The sequence below is a fragment of the Aphelocoma coerulescens genome, chromosome 2 (genome assembly GCF_041296385.1).
Source record: "Aphelocoma coerulescens isolate FSJ_1873_10779 chromosome 2, UR_Acoe_1.0, whole genome shotgun sequence".
NCBI classification, from domain to species: Eukaryota; Metazoa; Chordata; class Aves; order Passeriformes; family Corvidae; genus Aphelocoma; species Aphelocoma coerulescens.
The window spans coordinates 76860397-76882885 of record NC_091015.1 but is presented as its reverse complement, the minus strand read 5'-3'; the positions used below and the strand labels follow the sequence as shown (position 1 = coordinate 76882885).

Genomic DNA, 22489 nt, shown 5'->3' with positions numbered 1-22489 from the left:
AAGCACAGGAAGCAGCATCAGAGGGCAAGGAGGACAAGCTGGAGGGAAGGGCACCTCCAGCAAACTTTAAAAGGAGGGAGGGAGATAGAAGGAAGAGAAGGGAATACAGCTCTTTCCTTCTCCTGGGAGCCCTGAAAGATGCTCTGCTCTACAACCAGAAACATGCCCCAAATATTTCACATCTCCACTTCTTTATCCTTAGCTTTGGGGATCAGGATGGACCATACACAGAGAAAAGGGGGCCAGCTCTGACCAAAGCAGTGCTGAGGCAGGAAGTTCTGCAGGATGAACAAGCAGGTAGGAACATAACCAAAAACACTGTATAGAAGCAATATACATCCCTCAACCTGCGAGTGTAACTGCACAGCTCACACTCCCGCTAGAAAACAACTCTCTATTCAGAGCCCCTGCATCTGCTTTCAATCAAGTATTACAAAGGGAATTAACTATACCACAGGCAGCAACAGCAGTGGGGCTTGAGAGCATCTCTGGACAGAAAAGGTCTCCATGTAGATGCTGCAGATCTCCTACAGAAAATAGGATGTGTGTGTGTGTGCACAACATGCTCAAGGAACAACGTGGTGAAATGGCTTGCACTTCACACCCAACAGTCCTCCACCCCCCTGCTGAACACCAGACAATTTCTTCCTCACCTAGGCTTTCCCAGTTTCCCCTCCTTGCCCTGGTTTGAAGATCCTCTGTGCAAATGAGCTCTGTGACTACAAGCAGGACAATAACCATGGAGCTTAGAGTAACCTCAGGGCCCTAGTTTTGAGAGGGAGGGACTAATGGGGAAACCACAGGCTTTGGGCGCCAGCATGTGCCTTGCAAAATCAGAGCCTGAAAGAAAAGTGCCACAGGGAAACAGCGGGTCCCTCCTACACTACCAGAAAGCTCTCGATAGTCTTATCCTGATTTCCACACTACATTCACTCAGTGAAGATGCTCTAATCGCTCTGTTGGTATGATAAAAATTTTGGGCCACCAAAGTTGAACTCAGCATCAGAGAGACATGACTACAGTGGTTGTAAGAGGGAATAAAAGACAGATTTGTCACCTTCATATCTACATCACCAGAAAGGAGTAACAGTTCAAGAATACAAATATTCTACAAATAGCCACCATAAGCTATATGTCTGTTTACCCTGCCTGAAATATCAGCTTTTTCATCCACCCAAGAAAGCCTAAGAACTTTAGAAGAAGAAAAACAAGGCTATTTTGCTATTCTGAAGCCACTAAAGCTCTGCTAGTAATGGGTCATAAAAGACTTTCACTTTTCCTCTGTTTCCAGATGCTTGCTTTAAACTACTTCTTTTCAGGACTCTAGGGTTACTAAACTGAATACTGCAAGTGGGGAGGTTGCAGCCTATGCAGAATAAATGATTTAAGAACTGGGCTTGGCTGATTTATTTTTTCCTCCGTATTGGAGATAAAAAGAAGGAACACATTCTAGTAATCCCTACTCATTTTCACAGCCATTCTTGCACCTGTAACTCAAATAATGAAGCCATTTGTTATTTATATTGCACTTTCCCCTCCATTCTAGATTTCTAACGATCTGACCCTGTTTTATGGCCCTGACAAAGCCTGAAACCAGTGTGGACTTCCAATAATTGAAGGATATAAGGAAAAAATCTTTAACTGGAATGAAGCAGATGTTAGCTTCATGCAGTCCCCTAACTTGATTATTCTTTGGACAGGTTAGACAAGCATTAGTGATTGATAATGATGCTAATTAACCCCTTTCCTTTCCAAACAGTAAACCAACGCCAGCAGGATTCTGCAAACAACACACACGAAGTGTGTACCAGTGTCTGTTCAAAGTGGATCAGGGACACAACTTCATTGCCCAGTGCTCAACAAAAACCTTATCCTGCTGACACCAAGCTGGCTCCAAATCTTCTCTAGGACTTAACAGTTCCAGCTGCTTGCAGGGCAGAGAACAGAGACATGGCTCTTTCATGCAGAAAAGGTGCACGGGACAAAATCGAAGGCACCATAATTTTTTTTATACTCCCAACCTTTCACATTTGATTATGGAGTCAGTTTAAATCCCTCTGCCCTCACTAGCTGGGATGGACTTCACACTGCTCCCCATCGGAAGGGTGCTAGTTATTTCAGCTACACTTTCCTAACATGAGAGCTGAGGCTCTGGGAATCTGCTCTGGGCTGAGACATGCACGGAACAAGGAGGGAAAAGGAAGTGCACATTCTGGAATTTAAAAGGGAGGTAGAAGATGAGTAAACAAACAAGGAGCTGATCTGATTATGCAGTCAAATTTATCATGGACAATAAAAAAATTGCCTTTAAATGTAAGGGTTTGGATAAATGAATACTCCTAGCAAGTGAATAAAATGTATTCAATTAACTAAAAACCTTGTGCACTTCTGAACTGAAGTGGAATCGACTGTAATTGATTTATTTGAAACCAGAGGTTAAGGACTGAATTAGCTAAGTACAACTGGGTATTTCAAGCCACTGACTTCTCAAATGTCAAATCCCTTCTATTTTAAATATTATTTCAGCTGCGGGGCATTGCTGTCCTGATGGCTGTTCCACCAGTTAAATCTCAAATTATATTAATATTTGATTTTTGGAGGGTGGGGTAAAATATGGTACAAAGAGGAGGGCTCTCCTTGTTCACGGTGAAAGAGCACCAAGCTGTATTTTGGTTCGCATGTAGGAATTAGCTTAGCGTGGCAGCAATGGTCTAACATTCAGCCACCATTCACCCTCGTTTCAACTGATATGGGGGAAAAAAATAACAACAGATTTTTGTTTAGTGTATAAAAGCATGACCTAGAATTTCACTGCTGCACCTCGATCACAATGTTAAAAATCATCCAAAGAATGCTGAAGTAATTAGCACGTTTTAGTAACTGCACATTGGTCACAGCAGAAGAGGCTGAACCGAACCTAGTCTGATTTCCATTATCGCCTGTAAAATCCTTCCTTAGAAATAATAGTAATAAAGAAATCTATGCAAGGTCATTTCATTTCTGGTTTTTGGTGGCTTGATAATGCAGCAGCAGGATACTTAAAATGCGCTCTCCTAGCATGAAGTAGCTAATTATATCTTTAAAACATTATTTATTATGACCTTATAATGTTCTAGCATAAGACTGCTTTATACATTGACCAGTGTAAAATGATTATATTGGGTACAGGCTTCAAAAAGTAACAAGCATCTGTAAATCCAGATATGAATGAATGGTATTTAATAAGATTGCTTTCGTTTAAAAATGAGTATTTATGTGTTGCTGTAGAAAGAGCAGCAATGTATTGCTGTTTATGAATGCTATTGTGCCTGAGGTTAGGATCCCCCACACAATCTGAGATGCAGCCAAGAAAAACAGCCCTGATAGACAATGCTTCACTTCACCTGCTACAATACTGTGCATTTCATTTATGTCAAGAATATGTACAGTTAGGGTTCATTCACCTCATTATTTTGTTACATCTACTTTACGGTTAACCAGTCTCTCTTGGAAATAATAAATGTTTTTTAAACAATTGCAGCTTTGCATTCAAAGGATCCACTTTCAATTTATAGAAAAAAATATTCACCATTTTTATAAACTAGCTGGCTCTCGAAAATAGAATTTAGACTCCACCAACTCTCTTTCTGCTTGGCAAGATTGATTTTACACTGCCTTCCATAAGTAGATTACCAAAGCAAAATGAAACATCTTGGGCTTTATCTAATGCTCTGCTTCACCAGCTCTACCAAACGTCAAAATATATGGGTAAATGTTAATTCTTTGTGCAGCTTTATTGTAAACACCTTCCTCTTAACCTCCTCAATTTCTGCCTGAGCAAAAAGGGGAAAAAAGGGAGAGAGAGAGAGAGAGAGTCACGGAGGGAAGAAAAGAGAGAGAAAAATCAGCCTCCACTACCAAAATATCATCAGCACTTAAAGGAGACCCTCTCTTTAAAATGCCTTTACATTCTAAACTGCATTAAGTCTCCCTTCCTATGATATAACATAATCCAGCCTGATCCTGACTTCACCTATCCCCCAGGCCAAAGAAAATAGATTCAAAATCTGAATTCTCACATGTTTTTATAGCCCATCTTCAAGACGTACACTCAATTTTTTTAAAGCGAACTTCCCTGTTTCACAACTGGTTTCCACAAGAAGAAACTCAAGATAAAAATTTCAGTCCCTTACAAACTGACACAGCCATCTCAAAATGTCAGTCTGTGCATTCCAGTAAAACACGAACCATCAATCAGAAATAATCTGTCTCCTGCAAGATTTCACTAAAGTTCACAACCGTGAGATGATTTTGCTGGCATAGACTACGGAGCTTTTCTTTTTTCTTGAGGGGGAGGGAGCACCCAGCTCTGATTTATCAGTACATAATTTTTTTCATAGCATTCATTTTCAGCATTTTCTCAGTCATGATTCTTTTTTAAATGTCCTTCTTGAGATGTGTGTTTTAATCTCTGCTCTCCATTAGGACAATTACATGTACAAAATTTTATAGGCTTATAATTCTGTATGCTGTATATAAACATAAATAAAAACCTAGAGGTCAACATAAATAAAATAAAACTTTTATTTTTTAAATAAAATTATGTTTTGGTTAAAGAAAAGATAGTGTGTCATTTTTGTTAGTAGTACAGACAATTTTTTATCCAAAAGAATACATTGTGCTTTATTGTGTCATTTGTCTGAATACAGACTCAGTGGAATATCTAAATGATACCCTGCTCTGAACTCCAAGTTGAAAGTAAGTTTTTATTATACTTGAGGGAAACAATGGGTTCAGCTGCTTATTGCAAGGAGCAATTGTCAAGGGAGAGTTAAACTCAATTACTGTAACCATACTGAATAAAAAATACTGCCAAGAACAAAAATACGCCTGGGTAAAGACAGCTACTGAATAAAAAAATCGACATAAAGCGTATCAAATATTTATTTATCTGGGCAACAAAGGACTATGATACATTGATAGGCATGGAAACTACTGCCGGCACAACTCAATACAATACAACTATAACTGCTTCCAATATGGCCAGTGGAAATACAGGATACCAGGTGGTCCCAAATGTTTGAAGTTCTTTGGGAAAAAAAAAAAAAGGAGTAAAATAAAAACAAAAGAAAGGGAGAAAGAAAAAAAAAAGAGGGGGAAAAAAGGAAAGTAAAGCTAAATCTTGTTTTAAAAGACAATATTAATTTATTGCTCTGTTGGTGCTTTCGGGAGAAGGACAGTGGATGAAAATAACTTTTTTCATTTTCCACAACACATAAGGGTTGTAAAACCACTAACATGTTTAAAAACCTTGCCAGGGTCCAACATCACTTTATTTTATCTTCAATGAGAAACTAAATGTCATACTAATTATATATAAAAATTATGGTTTTTTATTTGTTCAGCTGCTTCATTGTCGCTTTTAACATGCTACAACAGGGCTAAAAAGGATGAATCCCAGAGAAAAACCCCCAAAAAACCTCTGATATCTAAATAAGTACCATGAACCACATGATGAACTAAGAGGGGAAGATTTAAAACCCACTAAACAAGAGGTAAACGAGATCACCAGATAAATAAAAAAAGGCTTAAAACAGACTCACCATATTTACAATTCCCATTAAATTACACATAAATAAATATATACATACATGAACACTGATTCCCTTATATAATAACCGTGAATCGTGTTGCAATAGAAAGTTCAAGTTGGTCGCTTTACCTTGGACAGGAAAAAGTTCTACAACTGAAGATATGACATGGAACCGCTTGTGTTTTGTGTTCAAGTTTATTCACAATACTGATAAAATGTCATCAGTCCTTTTTGCCTTTTGTATGTCTGCTGTTGCTGTTGTACTTTTTCACTTGTTTTATTTTCATTTTTAGTATGGCTACAATCTTAACTGAAGTTTATGTAAGGGAAGGTGGTGATTCAGTCCGGTGAAGCTCATAGAATTTTTAAGTATTATTTATTTCTTTTTGTTTGTTTTTTTTTAATTTTTTAATATATTTTTAGAAAAAAAAGTCCTTTTCTTTTTTATTTTATTTTTTTGTTGGTTTTTTTTTTCTCCTTTTGTTTTATTTTAAAAAAAAGTTCACAAACTCAAGACAGAACTTTTTTTCTTTGCTGGCTCCGTCCCCCTGTTCTGTTCTCTTAGGCTCCAAACTGGGGTAAAACGATGGTGGCAGTGGGAAGAGGGGGGAAATTTAAGCAGGAGCAAATGGAAATGTGGATGCTGGGAAGGGGTGTGGAGAGAGGACAGAGCAGTCCTGCAGAGTCAGAGAACAGGACTGGCAGAAGGACGCTCATTCTGTTGCTGTAGCCTGGGGTGCTGGGTGCCAGGGAGAGGGAGAAGGGAGATGAATAGATCGATGCGCTATGAGGGGGAAGGGAGAGGAGTGTGTGGGAGGGGGGATCCTCACTTTCGGTGCTTCTCCTCTTTGTCGCCGCTTTTGGTGCTGTTGTCTGTGTGGCTGTTGGGGTTGTTGCTGAGGTACATTTTGTCCATGGCCTTGAGCGCCTCAGTGAGATAGTTCTGCAGGGCAGTGACGGCAGCACACACCGCCGGGCTCCCAAAGCCGTGCGAGATGAGGTTGAAGTGGGTCAGGCAGCTCTGGATGCCCGGCTCCAAAATGGGGTTGGGCCGCGAGTTCCCCAGGGGAGATCGGTCCTGAGCCAGCAGGTCGGTGAACTCTTTACAGATCTGTCTGTAGCACAAATGGAGCAGAGAGACAGAGGGAGGGAGGGAGGGAGGGAAGGAGGGAAGGGAAGAGAGAGGGAGAGAAATGAACCATCACTGGCAGCAGCAAAGCCCGTGCATTCTCCCTGCTAGACTGCACAAGCCCCTGGATCAAGGGGGCTCCTGCTCCGGAGTGCACACACTCTCTTGCTTCTCCCACTCCGCTCTATGCATCCTTCCCCCTAATTTTCACACTTCCCCAGCACGCACAAACCTCTTCCCTTCACCTTGCATGCACACATAACAGCACACCATAAATCACACCCTGGCCCCATCCAACACACAGGCAGACAACAGGAACAGGGAGACACATGCCTCTTGCCCCACCGCTCTCCATACCTCAGCCCTCAACACTCTCCACAAACACACATCCCTGCCCAGCCGGGATTTGGGGCACAAACACTGTTTAAAGTTCCTGGGCAGGCTTAACAGATGGGCTGTGATATCCAAAGGTAGGTTAAGGGATTTATTCACATCTTGGAAGATCCCTTTCTTTGGGGGGAACCAGAGAGAGATGTGGGCCTCTTCCTTCACAAGGCTAATACACACACCTATGTGTCAGGAAGAGTGAGTGAGGGCAGAGCAGGCAATTGAGGATTTAAATTAGGGTATTCTGAAACATTTATATATGTAAATCTCTATCTCCAAATCCAAAGGGACCTTTCCACAGAGGGGAAGGCTGACGCTAACCAGCGCCTGGAAATTTCCTTCCAGGGAGGTGAGAAGGGAGGATACGAGGGCATGGTGCAGAAGATAGGTTATATCACCCACTCACTGCACAAATGGTTGGAGAAATAACGCACCTTAGAGCAAGAGAGCTCAGGGGTGTGTTGAAACAGTTTGTATTCTAAAACCCGCATTAATGTCTTCCAGCCATAAAGCAGCTCCCATCTCCTGCTTGTGTCCTCTGGCACTGTGCCCTTTGATGACACCTCCATTGGTAATTAAGGGCTACCAAACAACCCTTTTAATTTCCAGCAAACATACCAAAACAATCATTTTCTTTTCACGCACCACCTGGAAGTCTAGGCAGCCCCATCAACGATAAACTCTGCTAGCATTTTAACTGCGTACAGATTGTCATTTAAAATATATTTTTAATATCCCTGTATTTGCTAAGTAACAGAGCTGCTTAGGCAGGAAGAACCATTGCTGATTTTAATGAACTGAAATCAGTTTAATGTGCCAGTTTTATTTTACTGTCAATGGGAAGCCTCCCCCTTCTACTTCAGTTGATAAGCTAAGTGAATAGGCCCAGAAAATGTTTTGCTTTGAAGAATTACTGCTTTTTCTGTAACTAAACATCCACCCTCAATTTTCACAACTCGCATTCAAGGTAATCTGTGCCAACTGATTTGATGGAAACCAAGCTGGGTTGCAGAGTTCTCCTATACAGGAGGGCCAACACACACCCTCACAACTTGCAAAGCCATCAACCACTGGTTATGCAGCAAACAAATATGTTCGCTAATAAAAGCCCCAAATCCGAGTTTTCCCCCCTCCCTCATTTCTAAGCAACATGCCAAAAAGTTAAATGTCTTACTTTGTAGCTAGAAGCATGTTTTTTCTTGTGACTTGCTCGTTTGGATCGGAATGCTGTCGGTTGAGAAATTCAGCTACTGCTTTGGCAGGAAATTCTGTCTCACAAACATACCCAAAATCTCTAGCTAGATGTACTGCTTCTCCTGAATAGGGAGGCACGGGTGGGGATGGAAAGAAACACATGGCTCATCAGTACACATCCCACAGAGGCAAAAGTCCATTTGAAAAAAACTCAAAAAAAACCCACTACATTCTACTTGGGCTCTTCTTCTCAAAGGCTTGGACATTTTCTCTTTGAAAAAGTTAGGGAAAGAAATGCTAATTACATCTTATCTTGAAGTTTTCTTTGCATCAGTTGAAGGCAATGCAAATGTGTATTTTCATGACAATTGTTACAAGTGAAATCTCGCATAAGAATTTTTAAAAGTTCACAATGACTAGCAGATACTTTTAGACAGACAGGCTCCATCCACCTAGAATGTGTGCTTCGATTTACATCTCCATACCTATGGAGAGCCATTTATGTACATTTTATTCACAGCTATTTACTCTGAAAATGTGTTTGCCTCAGCCACATCGCTATATTCTTTTGCATTGCATCAATGATTAATATTGATCATAATTACTCCTAGAGCTCTTCTAAATAAAATGCATTAAACAGCTAAGTGTTTAAAATTTAACTTGATCGCATATAATTATATGTTCACCCCCAAACAATTAACCATGAGAATTTTAGGGTCATTCCACTGAGTCTGTCTGTTTTGTTGATTTTCAAATCTTTGGTTTTAATTTCCTGAACCAGTTGGTTTTTACTGCAGGGCTTCCTGCCATTAGCTCTAGCTCCGGAAGAACGCATGCGCCAATTAGAGCTTCAAAGCCTCAGTCCAGTGAGCTTGTTTCCATAAAATGGAGCGGATCATAAACAATAACAGTACTCTAGAAACTGCCTCATCGCTACAGGACTCAGAGCCCCAGCAATGTTTATACTATCATCTCCCCAAAATTAGCCACCATCACCAAGTTATCTGAAGATCGGGCCTCTGGTTTTTGTTTTTTTTTTAAAAATCATTCTTTTCAAAGCCATTGTATGTGAAAGCCAAACAGAACAATAGATTACCATAAAACCTTCTCCATATTCATTAACATCACAAATAATGTTAAGCATCTACCAAATCTAGACTTTTTACAAGTTTTCCCCTCATGATTTTTTTACCACAGCGTGTCAATGCAATTGCAAAGCCTTTTCAGAAACACAAAGACGCGGTAATTTTCACGCAGTATAAATATAGTTTGTTCACTAATCCTGATGTTTAAAAAAATGATGCCTGGCATCATCGCACAGTGCTCTTTTCCCCATCTCTTTGCACATGAAACATTTTTCGCAGAATGCAAAGCGACAACAAAACAAATTCCTCCCTACACAACCAAACTTAAGCTGAACCTGGACAGCTCGGGCTGAGCTTAAAAGCACTTTACAAACAGAACCGGTCTAAAATGCAGTTGAACCCATACGTAAGGGGAAAGGAGAAGGATCTATTTGCAGGCCTCAGACATACTTTGTGTCAGCCAGCGTGACACAGCCACTGCTTCAAAACTAAATGACTGCAAACTCCTGAGCTCCCCACCTCCCAGTACAGACAGCATAGAACATCCCAAGGCATTAAAAGTAAGCTGCACCTTTTCTGGCCAAAGCAAAGCAGAGGAGAATGATATAGCCAAGGGAACATGTGTTCTGAAAATGAGAACCAAAAGGGAGTGGGGGCTGGTGGTGGTGCAACTTTGAGGCTTTCAGGACACCATTAATTCATGGCTGAGGTCAAGGATTCCCAAATTAATTCAGGAAGTAATGGTCACGCATTTCTTAAATGCAGATGTCAGAAAAGTTAAATGATTTACTGTTATGTGGCTGCAGGCTGAGGGAGAACAAGCTTAAAGTAGCTGCAGTTTCTGACATTTAAAATTGCTTGGTTGTCCACCTGTGGCAGAAGAACAACACTGAAGTATGAGAGGCTCTGCTGCCCGTAACTTCCAGCCTGATATTCAGGGGTCTCTTACGGGGCTAAGCCCACAATCCCTCTTCACAGTGATCCTTCCCGTGCTGCTCCCAATGAGATCTGCTTACTCCGTAGAGGGATTACTCATTTGAATGAGTGAGCAAGATGGGGCCCTGAAAACAGCTAGCTCGGAAACTTAAAAGCAAAGAAATGGTAGAACGCTTTGCTGAGTCTGCAGGACTCGCACAAACCCGTTTCAGGTTATAACAAAAAGCAAAGACAGACAATTAACCTGATCTTTTTTTAAGACACAGAAAATAACACCCTTCCAAATGCCAACAAGAAGCACTGACTCTGGGAAAGCAGAAAAAAAACCCCAAACGACTCAACACCAAGTCTTCTCCCATTTGGCAAAAGCAACAGGCACATTTTCAAAACAAGCCCTCCCAGCTCTTTGAGTCACTTACCCTCCACGAGTGATGTGAGCAAGGTAACGTTAGCAGCTTTACGCCTCCCGGCTGGCAGGTTTAGTCCTATTTTGTCCAGTTTCTCCCTCAGAGATCTCCCTCCGTTTTTAGACTTTGCCCTGCTCCACACAGAAAGGCATTGAGAAATGGGGCCTGGGGGAACACCTGCTCCTACTTTGGCTCCCACCCACACATGCCCCAACACATCGCCTTCCCATGGAGGGGAATAAAGGCACAAGGGACGGGATACATGGCTGTGGGTGGCCGAAGACCAACTGTTGCTGAAAGCTGAATCCCAGATATAGGGATGGTGCTTTGGATGTTTCCACGTCTAGAGAACAGGGGCCCTCACTAAGGTCTGGATCAGCCCCAGGGCTGATGGGGAGCTCTGAGGTGGCTGCCTGAGTTCCCAAGGTGCCATGGACACAGGGGCAGCTTCTCCCCAGGTGTGATAGGAGGAGGCCGATTTGTATGGCCGGCAGCCCCAGACCATCACCGCCCTCACACCAAACTCTACATGGCCCATCTGTGGCTTCTCAGCAGAGCTGGACTAAGCGGGGCTGCAGAGATAGGAGCTGCCTCAATCAATCCTGAATGCTATTCCCTGCCCAGGCACTGCCTAATTGCCTGGGTGAGCCCACAGGGTGCCCACCACTAAGCCGGTCATGGGGGTGCGTGCCCGTGGGGGGTGTTCATGGCCACGACGGGGGCAGGGACACGCAGGGGCCCTCACGGCGGGGCTCGGGGACCGCACGAGACCGCGCGTTGCCATGGCGACAGCGCCCGGGGCCCCTCCCGCCGCCCGGCCGCGCTGCCCCGCCAGCCGCGCGCGCCCCGCCCCCTAGCGGCGGCCGCCGCACTCCCCCCGCGCCACCGCCCCGCGTGGGCGCTCGTCCTCCTCCTTCCCTGCCTCCATCCCTCCCTCCCGCACGGCACAGCCCGGCATCCCGCCTCCCGCGTCCCCCCGCCCCTCACCTCCGGAGCACTCCGCCCAGCAGGGAGGCGTTGAGGCACTCGGGCGGCGACAGGCGTCTCTGCACTTCCGCCACCGTGACCTTGTACTTGGAGGTGGAGCTGAGCAGCGAGAGGCGGCCCGGCACCGAGCAGAAGACCTCGTTGGGGTTCACCACCCCGCCGAAGAGCGCGTCCTTGTTGATGGGGATGGAGGAGACGGCGTTGTTGTTAGACTTGGAGAGGGACACGGGGCCTGCAGGGAGGGAGGAGCAGGGAGGTGAGGGTGAGGAGCGGGCGGGGAGCCGGGGAGGGAGGAGGAAGCACCCGAGCCGCTCACTGCGGCCAGCCCCGGCCCCGCACCGCCCGCGGGGCAGCGGGGACGCAGCGGGGGCACCCCTCCCCTCTCTCGTCGGGAGGCGCAAGGAGGGAGCCGGACAACCCTCGACCCGCAGCGGGGAAATTGAAAAGAGCCCGCAGCGGCCCCCCGCAGCCCCTGTCGGGCGCCGAAGCCGCCGGGTGCCGCACGTCGGTACCGCCCGTGTCGGACGGGCAGTGCCCGGGCAGCGGCGCAGCCGGCAGGATGTGTGGCAACCCCGGGGCCCCGCCAGCGCACAAATTTAGACGTGGAAAACCCGTAACGCGGCGGAGAACCGGCACCCCAAAATATATCTTGGTCCCTGTCCGCCGGCGGCTGGCGGGGAGGTGCCCTGCCGCCGTTCGGTGCCTCGGGTCCCGGCCGCCTTCCCTTTCTGCTCTGCCTTAGCCCGCTCTGCTTGGCGGGCGCAGTCCAACCAAGCGGGGGGCTCTCTCCGTTTTGGATAGATCACTTGTGACATTAATAGCTCTGGGAAGGCTAATAGATACAACAGGAGTTAAACGAACTCTTGAGATTACTAATAAAAGAGCCAATTATCATGTCGACTTGGAAAGAGCATCTCTTAAGATTTATCCCTTGCACATCTAATTTGACGTGACAAAGGCTTTACAGGCGGGGGGTGGGGGGGTATGAAACTTCAGGTTCGCTGGCTGTACAGCGATTAGGGTTAGAGAGGAGAGTGCCTCTACTCAGCACCTCTTTCCAGTGGTGGCCTGGGGACCCAAATTCCAGGCGGCCGCGCAGCCATGGCACCCCTCAGAGCAGGCAGGAGCTAGCTACACCTTCCAGCCTTCCAGTTTTACTCCAATAGCATCTCACTATACAGCATCCAAACACAAAACCCATCACTTTCCACCGTTCAAGAACCTGCTTTGCAAAATGCCTTGTGCCACCTTTCCCAATCCTTCAGTTGTGGAAGAACGACGGGAAATGAAAATCGAGTGAAAAATGAAATAAATATTTTACACGATTTGGGTACCAGCTTCCAAGCAATCCAATTCCAAGTGAAGCAAGCGCACAAAGCCAACGAAAACCAAACCACCCTAACAACCGACAGACACCAGTTTCCAGAAACTCGCCCCTTGTTCTCCACCAGTCCACCTCATCACCGGCGTGATTTAAATAAGAAAACCCGGAGGACGGAGAACAACGATTTCACTTTCACAGCCCCGTTTACCAACAACGATTCGAATCCTCCTCTCAGCCAAATGCATGGGGCAAACCATGAAACCCAATTGTTCGCTAACGCACTAAAAGACCGGCTCGGATTTTCTAGATCATCTGCTAACATTTTTCCTCGTTAACGACAATAATGATTAAAATGCACGGCAAACGTGGCCATTTAAGAGGGCAGATTTTACCGCACATCGCCCGTTTTTCTTTGCTTCCAACCTTTCGGCCAACACTACATGCCAGAGGAAGGAGCGCGGGGCCGGGGGGCTGGAGGGGAGAGGGGGAGGCCGGGTAAGTCCTCCCTGCGAGCAGTCCCCAGCCTGTGACGACATGTTTGGTATGCGCAAGGAAGCGGCTTACCTTTCTTAATTACAGTTTGATCTGGGATGTTAATACCGGGGTCTTCTACGTGCTGCAACAAAAGGAACAGGCAGGGATGTCAGTGTACAACCACAACAAAAGGCAGGGAGGGCTGAGATGGGATGGGGTGCGGGAGAAGTTGTGTGTCGTCCCGTCCCCCCCCCCGCCCCCATTGCCGGGCACGGTGTAGGGAGGGAAACAACAGATCCTGCATGGAGGGAGGGGGGGAAGGGAAGAAGGAGATTGGGGATGGGATTTCCTTTATCGAGAGGAATCCTGCATCCCTCCCAGCTCTTTCCCCGATCCCCTAGAAAAATATAATAAATCACTCACACACCCCCGGGGCCCGAGTGGCCTTAAGCTTCTGAGGGCTCCCTCCTCCCGTCCCTTCTCTCCTCCCCGGGAAGCAGCCCCGGCCCGGCCCAGCCCTTCCCCGCCGCTGCGCCCGCTCCCGCGCCCGCGGGAGGGAAAGCACAAAGGAGCGCGGACCGGCGCGGGGCCGGGGGGGGTCCACGCACCCCGCGCAGCCCCGGGCTCCCCCACTATTGTCCCCTCGCAGGTTCCGCGGTCGCGGCTACAGCTGGGGTTCGCGCGGCGGAGTCACGACGTGATTAGAAAGTCAAATGAAATCATGTTTTCTAATTCCAAAAACTGACAGGCAATATAATGTCTGGCTGTGTTTACAAATTAACACCAGTGCTGCTGAGATAGAAGATTTCGCAATCGTTACAAAACCCAGGCATTACCATTTAAAAAACTATTACTTCCTTCTCTAGTCTTTGTCCAACAATAATACTGATTCTAACATTTTCCATTCTGTCTTGGATTTATGCTCCTGTTAATTGTGCCTGATCTCAATGATTCCGGGTGGATGGTACTAAGTTGCTTTATTACAGGTTTTATTATACTCAATGCTCTCATTTGTAACTTGCCTAAAGTGCTTCTGGATTTAAGTATAATTAAATTGAGAAATGTTCAGAAATGACTACTGCTGCAGTTCTTGTGTTTTAACTATATGGGGAAATATGATCCCTTTATGCATGCACCCTAAACCCATAAAGTAAATGTAGTGTGGCATAATACTTTTATTTGTGTTATTTCTACACATATTCCGTACAGGGAGGACTGTTAAGTTTAAAATCCCACAGAGATATTTTTGATTAAATAATTTTCACCGTCTACTTGACTTTCTTAAATATTTAGCAGTTGTTTTTATTAAAGGTTAACTGTTGCAGCAACAGAAAAAAATCAAAAATTACCCTCCCGAGTCAGATTTCTGTAAAGGATTATTTTTTTTTTTAACTAGATAAAATACTCCTAAAAGATACACCTTCTTATTTTGTACTCTCTTTCATGAAGCCTGCTGATTCAGTCTTACAGAGAAAAAAAAATGGTTAGGCTGGCTCAAGGATTTAAAGCAGATGGCATTTGGTTTTCACGAAGTATAGCAATGCTATTAATTCATAGATCTGCAGAGGAGGCTTCCCGAATCAGCCCACTGCCATAGAGCACAACTGAGGAGAGGGAGAATTCAAGAGAACATTTTAGGTCATGTTCTTCCTACAGCAATCAGGGGCTTGCAGTCAACAAATTAGTTTATTCTTGCGATTGCCTCCATGTTATTTTATATCAAGTTTAAAGAATTGACCTGCTTTTAACGGATCCAAATTGCTTACTAAATCCTCCACTTTGGAAAACGTATGCGTTTATTGCAAAACTGCTAAACACAACCAGCAATTTTCTGTGGCTAATTTAGCCAGATGAGGGCTGTAATAAATTCACTATTTTCCCCGAGTATAATTTACAAAAGATTTCAAAATGACCCCCAAAAATAGGTAAGTTCATCTGAACATTATCCTTGCAACACGAAACTGTACTCATTAAACTGTCAGCAAATATATTGTTGTAATATTTGATCCTGTAATTTGGGATGGCATTTCAGCAAAAATCACATCCAGATACCACAGTTCCCTCCTCCTCTTTCCTCCTGCAAGTCGAGCAGCTTCAGTCCCTCAGCATGAGCTCTGTGGGCTTTAATAAATTTATTGCCATGTTCTAATTCCATTTTTGGGGAGAAACCCAGAAAGAAGAACTTTGATCATAACCTATCATGTTGCATAAGACCACTTTCCTAACTGAACAATAGCCCTGGCTTGCTTTGTAAGTAGCCTGTGCACTAATGTCATGCTTAATTAGAAATCATTTTTAAAGTGTGTACTCATCGATAACAGAATTAGGTCCCCCAAATAATACATCCTCCAATAGGCTCCCAACATTTAATTTAATATAGGGTGTAGCAGGTCTGACTCGAATTCGATAACCTATAGGTAATGATTTATGAGGTCATCCCTTTGCACCGCTACTAAAAGAAGGAGGCAGCATTTTACTATACCTCTTCCCTGATTTGTCAATTAATTCCTTTAGAGAAGAGGATCTGCCCATACCATCTTATAACTTTGGATGTGGTTATCCCATATGCCAATCCTGTAATCATGGCAAACCAATTTTTCCTTCTTAGGCCACTTTACCCCACTTTCCCCCCATCCCCCCTTTACATTTGTGAGATCTCGTTAAATGTCCTCACAGGCATTTCAGACTCATGTCTTTCCCAAGGCAGTAAGAAATCCCCAAATCCACGGCCCTGTGGTGATATTATATATTCTTCCAATCGTAACAGCTTATTGTCATTGAGAAGGAAAGATATTGTTAACGATGACAGTAATTTGATTTATTTATATTTTAGTGGGCAAGTTAGCGGGGAGGCGTCGTGCAGGGACGAGCTGTGAGAACCTTTTGTTCTAGGTGGGGGTTTCACTTTTCCCTGAGGGGGGGAGTTCTCTTCTTCCCTCCCTCTCTTTTTTTTTGGGGGTGGGGGGTTGGCTCCCCTCCCTCCTTCTACCCCCGACGTTGAGCTCCGGCGGTAAGAGGGAGGAGTGGGCCCTGGGGCGGCCCCTTGGCTTACCGGCACGTCCTCGATGGCGTGGGGGATGGAGTGGAGGGGCAGGTCGGCCAGCCCCGAGCCCAGCCCGTGCGGGGCGTGCAGCAGGTCGTCGTGCCGCCGGTAGTCCCTGCGTGGGTCGAGCCCCGAGAGCTGGTGGGGCAAACCCCGGTGCGTGTGGAGCAGCCCCGTCTCCTGGCTCTGCCTCTGTCCCGGCCATCCTGGATGCTGGGGCTGTGGCTGGGCATGGAGGGGGTTGAGGCTGTACGGGTCGTTCACGTGGGAGTAGGGGTCCTGAGACTGGGGGTAGATGGGCTGGTAAGGGGGGGGAAAGTAAGGGGGCTGGAAGTCGGCGTTGGGGGTGTGGGAGAGCGGTGGGGCGCTGGTGTAGGGAGACTGACCCACGGTCCCCAACTGGGGTAGCCGGGCTGTCCCGTTGCTGGTACTGTCGTGGCGCTCCTGAGGTGGGGAGCGGGAGCGGGGGGGCGTTGGAGGGTGGAGGGGGGTAGAGGAGGGGGAGGAGGGGGAGGGGAAAGGAGAAAAGAAAAACAAAGATAATATCAAACTGATTCTCCTCAAAATCGGCTTGAAAATTTCTTCTATAGGGCAATGATGGGCAAATCATCGTCTCCGAGGCAGAGAAAAGCAGATCTGGAGATCTGTCTGCCTCTGATTTCCCTTCCCAAATAATTAAGGGGCAGTCTCGCTTTTTAAAAAACAATAATAACGGCAATAATGATAACAGCAATAATAGCAATAATTATAACAGGACTGCTTATAATAATTAATAAAACATTGCGGCGGTACAGGGTGGATTCACAACAGATCGCGCCCCTGCATTTCAGGAGCAGGTATTTCCCACAAATAAAAAGAATAATTCACAAGCAGGCGTTATTGAAATAATAATTCTGCCACAACCCAAAATCCTTCCTCTGGCCCTTAATAGAACCGAGATAAATACTGTCGCTGAGATTACCGATCGCGTCCCAAGAAAACCCTGCAAAATCCAAGCCCACTGCCATTTTGTTACCAGAAGACGCCGAAATAGGCTCCAAACAAACCGGTCGTTCCCCCCAAGAGTTTTAGAAATGTTTCGGAGCGAAAGCACTGCCGTGGTCCCCCACCTACGGGGAGAGCCGTCCCGATGCTCGACCGAACCCCGGGCTCGCCAGCGTGCGATTTCGGAGCGCAGCGGGCAGCGGCGGCCCGGCCGCCGGGGAAGCGGAGGAATGCGGCAGGCAGCCGGGGGAAGCGCCGCCGCCCCGACGGGCGAGCGGCACCGGAATGAGCCCGGGCGTTTCGGCACGGCTCCGCCGGCTCTCGAGGCCGGGCAGATGAGCCCACATGAACGTCTGGGGAAAAAGGAATGGCCTCCACGGAGGAGGATTCGATGGAAAGAACCACGATCCCGAAAAAGGGAAACGAGAAAGCGAAAATATTACGTTTTGCAGGTGGCAAGGTGAAGGAATCGAAGCGGTAGGGTCCAAGCAAAGCCTTTTGCCGTTCGCTTAAAGCAGACCAAAAAAAAAAAAAAAAAAAAAAAAAAAGGGAGGGGGGAGGGGGAGGGAAGAAAAGAAAAATAAAGAGAGAAGGGGGAAAATGTAAACCACCGAATTTATAAAAATGAAGGAAAGGAAAAAAGCCCTCTCCGGAAAGCTGGGTGCGAAACCCCCACTGCCACCGCCGACAACAATAGCAACACCCAGCGCGCACCGAACCCCCTCTGAGAGAAACGTGAAGCAACTCACCATAGCCGAAAAACTGTGCACTAACATCTGCGAAGAGTCGGGGGTTACAAGTCAAGGTAGAAAAAATAACGAAAAGGCAGAGGAAAGGGACCGGCGAAGCGCGCAGCCCCCGGTGGAGCCCCGCGGGTGCGGGCGCGGCGCGGGCGCGGAGGGAGCGCGGCCGGAGCCCGGCGCTAGGCGCGGGCGGCAGGACCGGGGCGCCGGGGCTGCTCCTGCACCGCGGGCGCGCCACGATAATCCATCAGAACTTGCACCGATTTCTGCTGCCCTTCATCGAGTGTTCCCAAGGCGAGCTCTCTATCCTGGCGCGGTGTGAGGAGTCAAAGTTGGTTTCTTTTTTTCTTTTTTTTTTTTGTTTTGGTTTTTTGTTTGTCTGTTTTGCGCTTTTTTTTCCTTTTTTTTTTTTTTTTTAGCGTGTGTGTGTTTGTTTCTTAATCCTTTTTTTTTCCTCTGACTCTTTTCTTTCTTTTTCTCCTTTGACTTAGCTGCTGCTTCACTTGAGCTCCTAATAACAGATCTGCTGCCTTCCTGGAGACTCCTAATAGCAGATATTCATGACTATTAATATTACACGAACACTTAATAAGGGAAGAATGGCTGGAAATCGAGCGTGAAGCGAGAAGGCAACTCAAGGCAGAGCCTGTTCTAAATGACGTCCATTGAATGAAGAATCAGTGTATCTAATCAGAGATGGGGGAGAGGGAGAGGGAGAGAGAGACAAAAAGGGAGAGAGAGGGAGCGGGAGAGAGAGAGGGGGCACATGCTGCTGCGTCTGACGAATCACAGGAAAGGGGCAACATTTTAAAAGGTTGCAGGGCATGCAAAAGTGAAAGAGAAAGAGATCCGGAGAGAGGGAGAGGGTGGGAGCCAGGAGGGGGGTGCAGAAGGGGGGTGGGGGGGGGGGGGGAGTGGGAGAGACGGGCAGGAGAGAGGGGAGGGGGCGCGGGATCTCCCCCCTTCCTTCCTCACCTTCGCTTCGCTTCCCTTCCCTTCCCCCCGGCTACCGCCTCCCCATGTCCCCAGCCCCGCAGTCCTTCGCGGGCGCACCTCGGGCTGCGGCTGCTGCGCGTAGCCGGCCTCAAAGCCCAGGGAGAAGAGCGGCTGCTCGCTTCCCGCTTGGTTCTTGCTGCCCTCGGCCGCACCGCCGCCGCCTTTGCGCGGGGTGGGCTCCGCGGGCCCGCCCGCCGCCGCCGCCCCGTCCATGCCTCGACGGCGCCCCGCCGAGGGGCTCCCCTCGCCGCTGCCCCCGCGGCGGCCGCCCCGTGCCGCCGAGCCGGCTCGCCTCCGTGCCCCGCGTCCCGGAAACCGGCTGGGAAAGTTTTTTTGGGTGTCTCCCCCTCTGGGTGTCAGCCCTCCTCCTCCTCCTCCTCCTCCTCCGGTTCGAGCCCAACGCCGAGACCAGCGGGCGCCCGGGGCGGGGGGGCTGGGGAGCCCAAGGAGCATCCGCCGGGCTCCCCGCGGCCCCCCTCTCGGAGGATCCGGGAAGAGACGGGGGAAAAAGGCAGGAGGCAGCAAGGCGGGGAGGGAAGGAGGGCGGGAGGGACGCGGGGGGGAGCGGGAGCCGGGTAAAGAGGCAAGGCGAGCGCTTCTCCCGGCCCAGACAAGCCGGGGCTCCGGCGCAACCCGTCGGACTGGCTGTGCAACTCCCAAACAACTCCCTTAAAACAGGCACCGCTCCGCTCGCCGCCGCCGCTGCCCCGCCGCAGCCGCCGCGCCGCCGGCGCCCGGCCCCACGCTCCGCCCGCCCGCCCCGACCCCCCGGCGCTCCGGCCGCCCCGGGCGCTGAGCGCGGCTGGCCGAGCTTTCATGCCTTTTTTCTGGGTTTATTTCTGCTTATTTTTTTTTCTTTTTCATTCCTTTGTTTTTTTCTTTTTTTTTTTTTTTTTTTTTTTTTTTTTAATTTTAAAGGCAGGTCCTACCCCCGGCACGGTACAGCCACCCTCTTTTCCATCCTCTCTAAAAGTGTCCTCGCACCCGCTCCCGAGGTAAACACGGAGAGTCAACCCCACACGTACGCAGAAAATCCGGCGGGTTCGAGGAGCGGCTGCTGCTCCCTCCGTGTTTGGTAACACCTCGGTGCGAAGTCCCATTAACGCAAGGCAACAAAAACCATTTGCGATGAAATCCACACGCTCGCACGTGTGCAAACTGAAGACCGGTCCTGAGGGGAGGGAGGGGAAAGAGGCACGCTTTCCACCCGAAATGCAGCTGAGGAATATGTGACTTTTTTTCCGGGTTGTAAAAAAATTTTAAAAAAAACCAAAACAGAAACAAAAAAACCCGACCCACCCAACCAAAAATAATAATTACAAAAACCCTAAACAACCCACAAACTCCAACACCCCTGACACCTCATTCATAGAAATCAAGCACCCGCCAACGAGCAGATCTAAAAGCTCAGCTCCCGCATCGGGAGACAGCTTCATCTCAAACTCCTCGATCTGGGACTAGATCGCCAAGTCACTTAGTCGGCGCTGAGCCTGCCGAGTCCTCGGTCCCTTTCCTAAACTACAGCATCGCCCAAAACAGCGTCAGGTCGGACGGGAGAGTGCCCCCTTCGACCCAGAGATGCATGTCGGCAAGGCTCCGCCGAGGCTGGGGGGATCTTCCCGCGTGGGTCACGACCAAATAACAGCGTTCACTTGCAAAGTAGAGTCTTTTATTGCGCGGTTTGAACGCACTGCACAGGCAACTTTTTCGAAACGGGTGACAACAGTATTCGTTGGTTTGAGACTAGGCATGGGTCCTGGGCATCACTCTTCTTTTTCCCCTTCTTCTCCTTTTTGTCAGATTAAAAGACACTCGCCTCTTTCTAAAAATATGGATGCACACACAGACACAGAGAGAGATGCGCGCACACAATCTGTGCTGAACGGCTCCAAAACCGAATGAGGTGGGTTTATTTTTTTTTTTTTCCAAGCAGTTAAATTACTATATCTCAAACCCGTAGGAATGTGGCCCTGAAAATTTGGAGGCTGGGGGAACACTGCTCCCAAACCCGTGATTTCAGTTAGGCAGCTGACCCCTGTAAATTTGTGCAGCTCGGTATAATGAACCCGCAGATATATCGAGATATATCGAAAAGGCTGCATTTAAGAGTCGGTCCTGAGCCAATTTATTGGGATGCCTCGGGTACCTAGAGAGCAAGAATGATTCTCTTCCCTTTGTCTCTTTGCCTTTTCATTCATTCATCTGTCCACTCATTCAGCCAGCCGCCTATCCATCCATCCATCTATCCATCCATCCATCCATATGGATGAGTGTAGCATCCTACAAGAGCCTTATCTATGGAGGATCTACCTATAGACCAGGCTGCTTCTGGATCCTGTTTGCCTTTCCTCATACACTTCCGACAAAGCCGTGTTTCCACAAGCCCCGAAGTTCCTGGGGAAGGACCCCAGCCCTCTCCGGCTGCAGGACCGCAAGGAAGCCTGACGACGGAGTAGAAGTTTTCCTAAACGAAATTGAGAGACGGAGGGATGCTGAGGTCTCCCGCTTGCAGCTGTGGGGCCGGGGCTCTGCCCGGGCCCGAGGGAAGCGCTTACCTCACATTCCTCATACTTGATATTATCCGTCAGTTTCCAAAGCATTTTCATGGATTGGCGTGAGAGAGAGGATTTGGTTCTCCCTGCCTTGCCTCTCCCTACGGTGGCGGTGCCGGGCGGCGTGGGGAGCGCGGCTGGCGGAGGCTCGGCAGCGCTCCCGTCCGCGCTCGGAGATCTCCCTCTAATGGTGGAAACTTTTCCCTTTTCCAGCTCTTTACCCACAGTCTAATCGCCTCATTAGCATATCAACAACAGCCCAATTGCTCGCCAGCACAACAACCTGCAGCGATGGACACAGGTAGAAGGGACCCACGAGCAAAAAAAAAAAAAAAAAAAATTAGCAACAACAAAAGCTTTCTTCGACCTGCCGAGCCCCGGCGCGGGGGAGTCAGTGGGCCCTGCCTGTCTGCCCCCGAGCCTCTGCCTGCCAGAGGGGAGGAAAGTGGCCAGCGAAATCAAAGAGGCTACCGTCCGATCTGCAGAGAGTTTAGGGCTAGCCATGAAGCCACCCCATGAGATTTATCTCTCCCCCACCCACTTTTTTTCCTTTTTTTTTTTTTTTTCCGCGGGGATTAAAGAAAGCAAAGCAAGGAGAAACGACACTCGAGTCCTGCTCGAACGAGGTTATTGTCTGCGGAGGCTTCTGTTGCCCTCTGGATTTGGCTTTTTTTGT

At 47.7% G+C, this 22489-nt stretch overlaps 1 protein-coding gene across 4 annotated transcripts; it reads right to left on the bottom strand.

The window, feature by feature from the left end:
* Nucleotides 1-4725: 4725 nt before the first annotated feature.
* On the bottom strand, nt 4726-22056 carry TFAP2A (transcription factor AP-2 alpha). Of its 4 annotated transcripts, XM_069008128.1 has the most exons (8): nt 19319-19403; nt 18272-18809; nt 16548-16982; nt 13586-13637; nt 11698-11929; nt 10723-10841; nt 8263-8404; nt 4726-6687 (listed from the first exon to the last, which is right to left on the bottom strand). In XM_069008128.1, exons 2-8 carry the CDS (start codon nt 18296-18298, stop codon nt 6399-6401), a joined length of 1296 nt encoding a protein of 431 aa, XP_068864229.1. In that variant the 5' UTR covers nt 18299-18809; nt 19319-19403; the 3' UTR covers nt 4726-6398. The 4 variants fall into 4 exon arrangements, with proteins under 4 accessions (XP_068864229.1, XP_068864230.1, XP_068864227.1 ...); XM_069008129.1 differs by lacking the exons at nt 18272-18809; nt 19319-19403 and adding an exon at nt 21817-22056; XM_069008126.1 differs by lacking the exon at nt 18272-18809 and having other exon boundaries at nt 19319-19764.
* Nucleotides 22057-22489: the final 433 nt, after the last annotated feature.

Bases quoted from the DNA above. Each gene is read 5' to 3' on its own strand.
- TFAP2A (XM_069008126.1), bottom strand. From the start codon at position 19,714: ATGCTCCTTGGGCTCCCCAGCCCCCCCGCCCCGGGCGCCCGCTGGTCT. The intron at 11,930-13,585 runs GTAAGCCGCTTC...CCCTCCCTGCAG, and splicing joins TCAAACTGTAATTAAGAAAG to GCCCCGTGTCCCTCTCCAAG. The intron at 10,842-11,697 runs GTGAGGGGCGGG...TGTGTGGAGCAG, and splicing joins CTGGGCGGAGTGCTCCGGAG to GGCAAAGTCTAAAAACGGAG.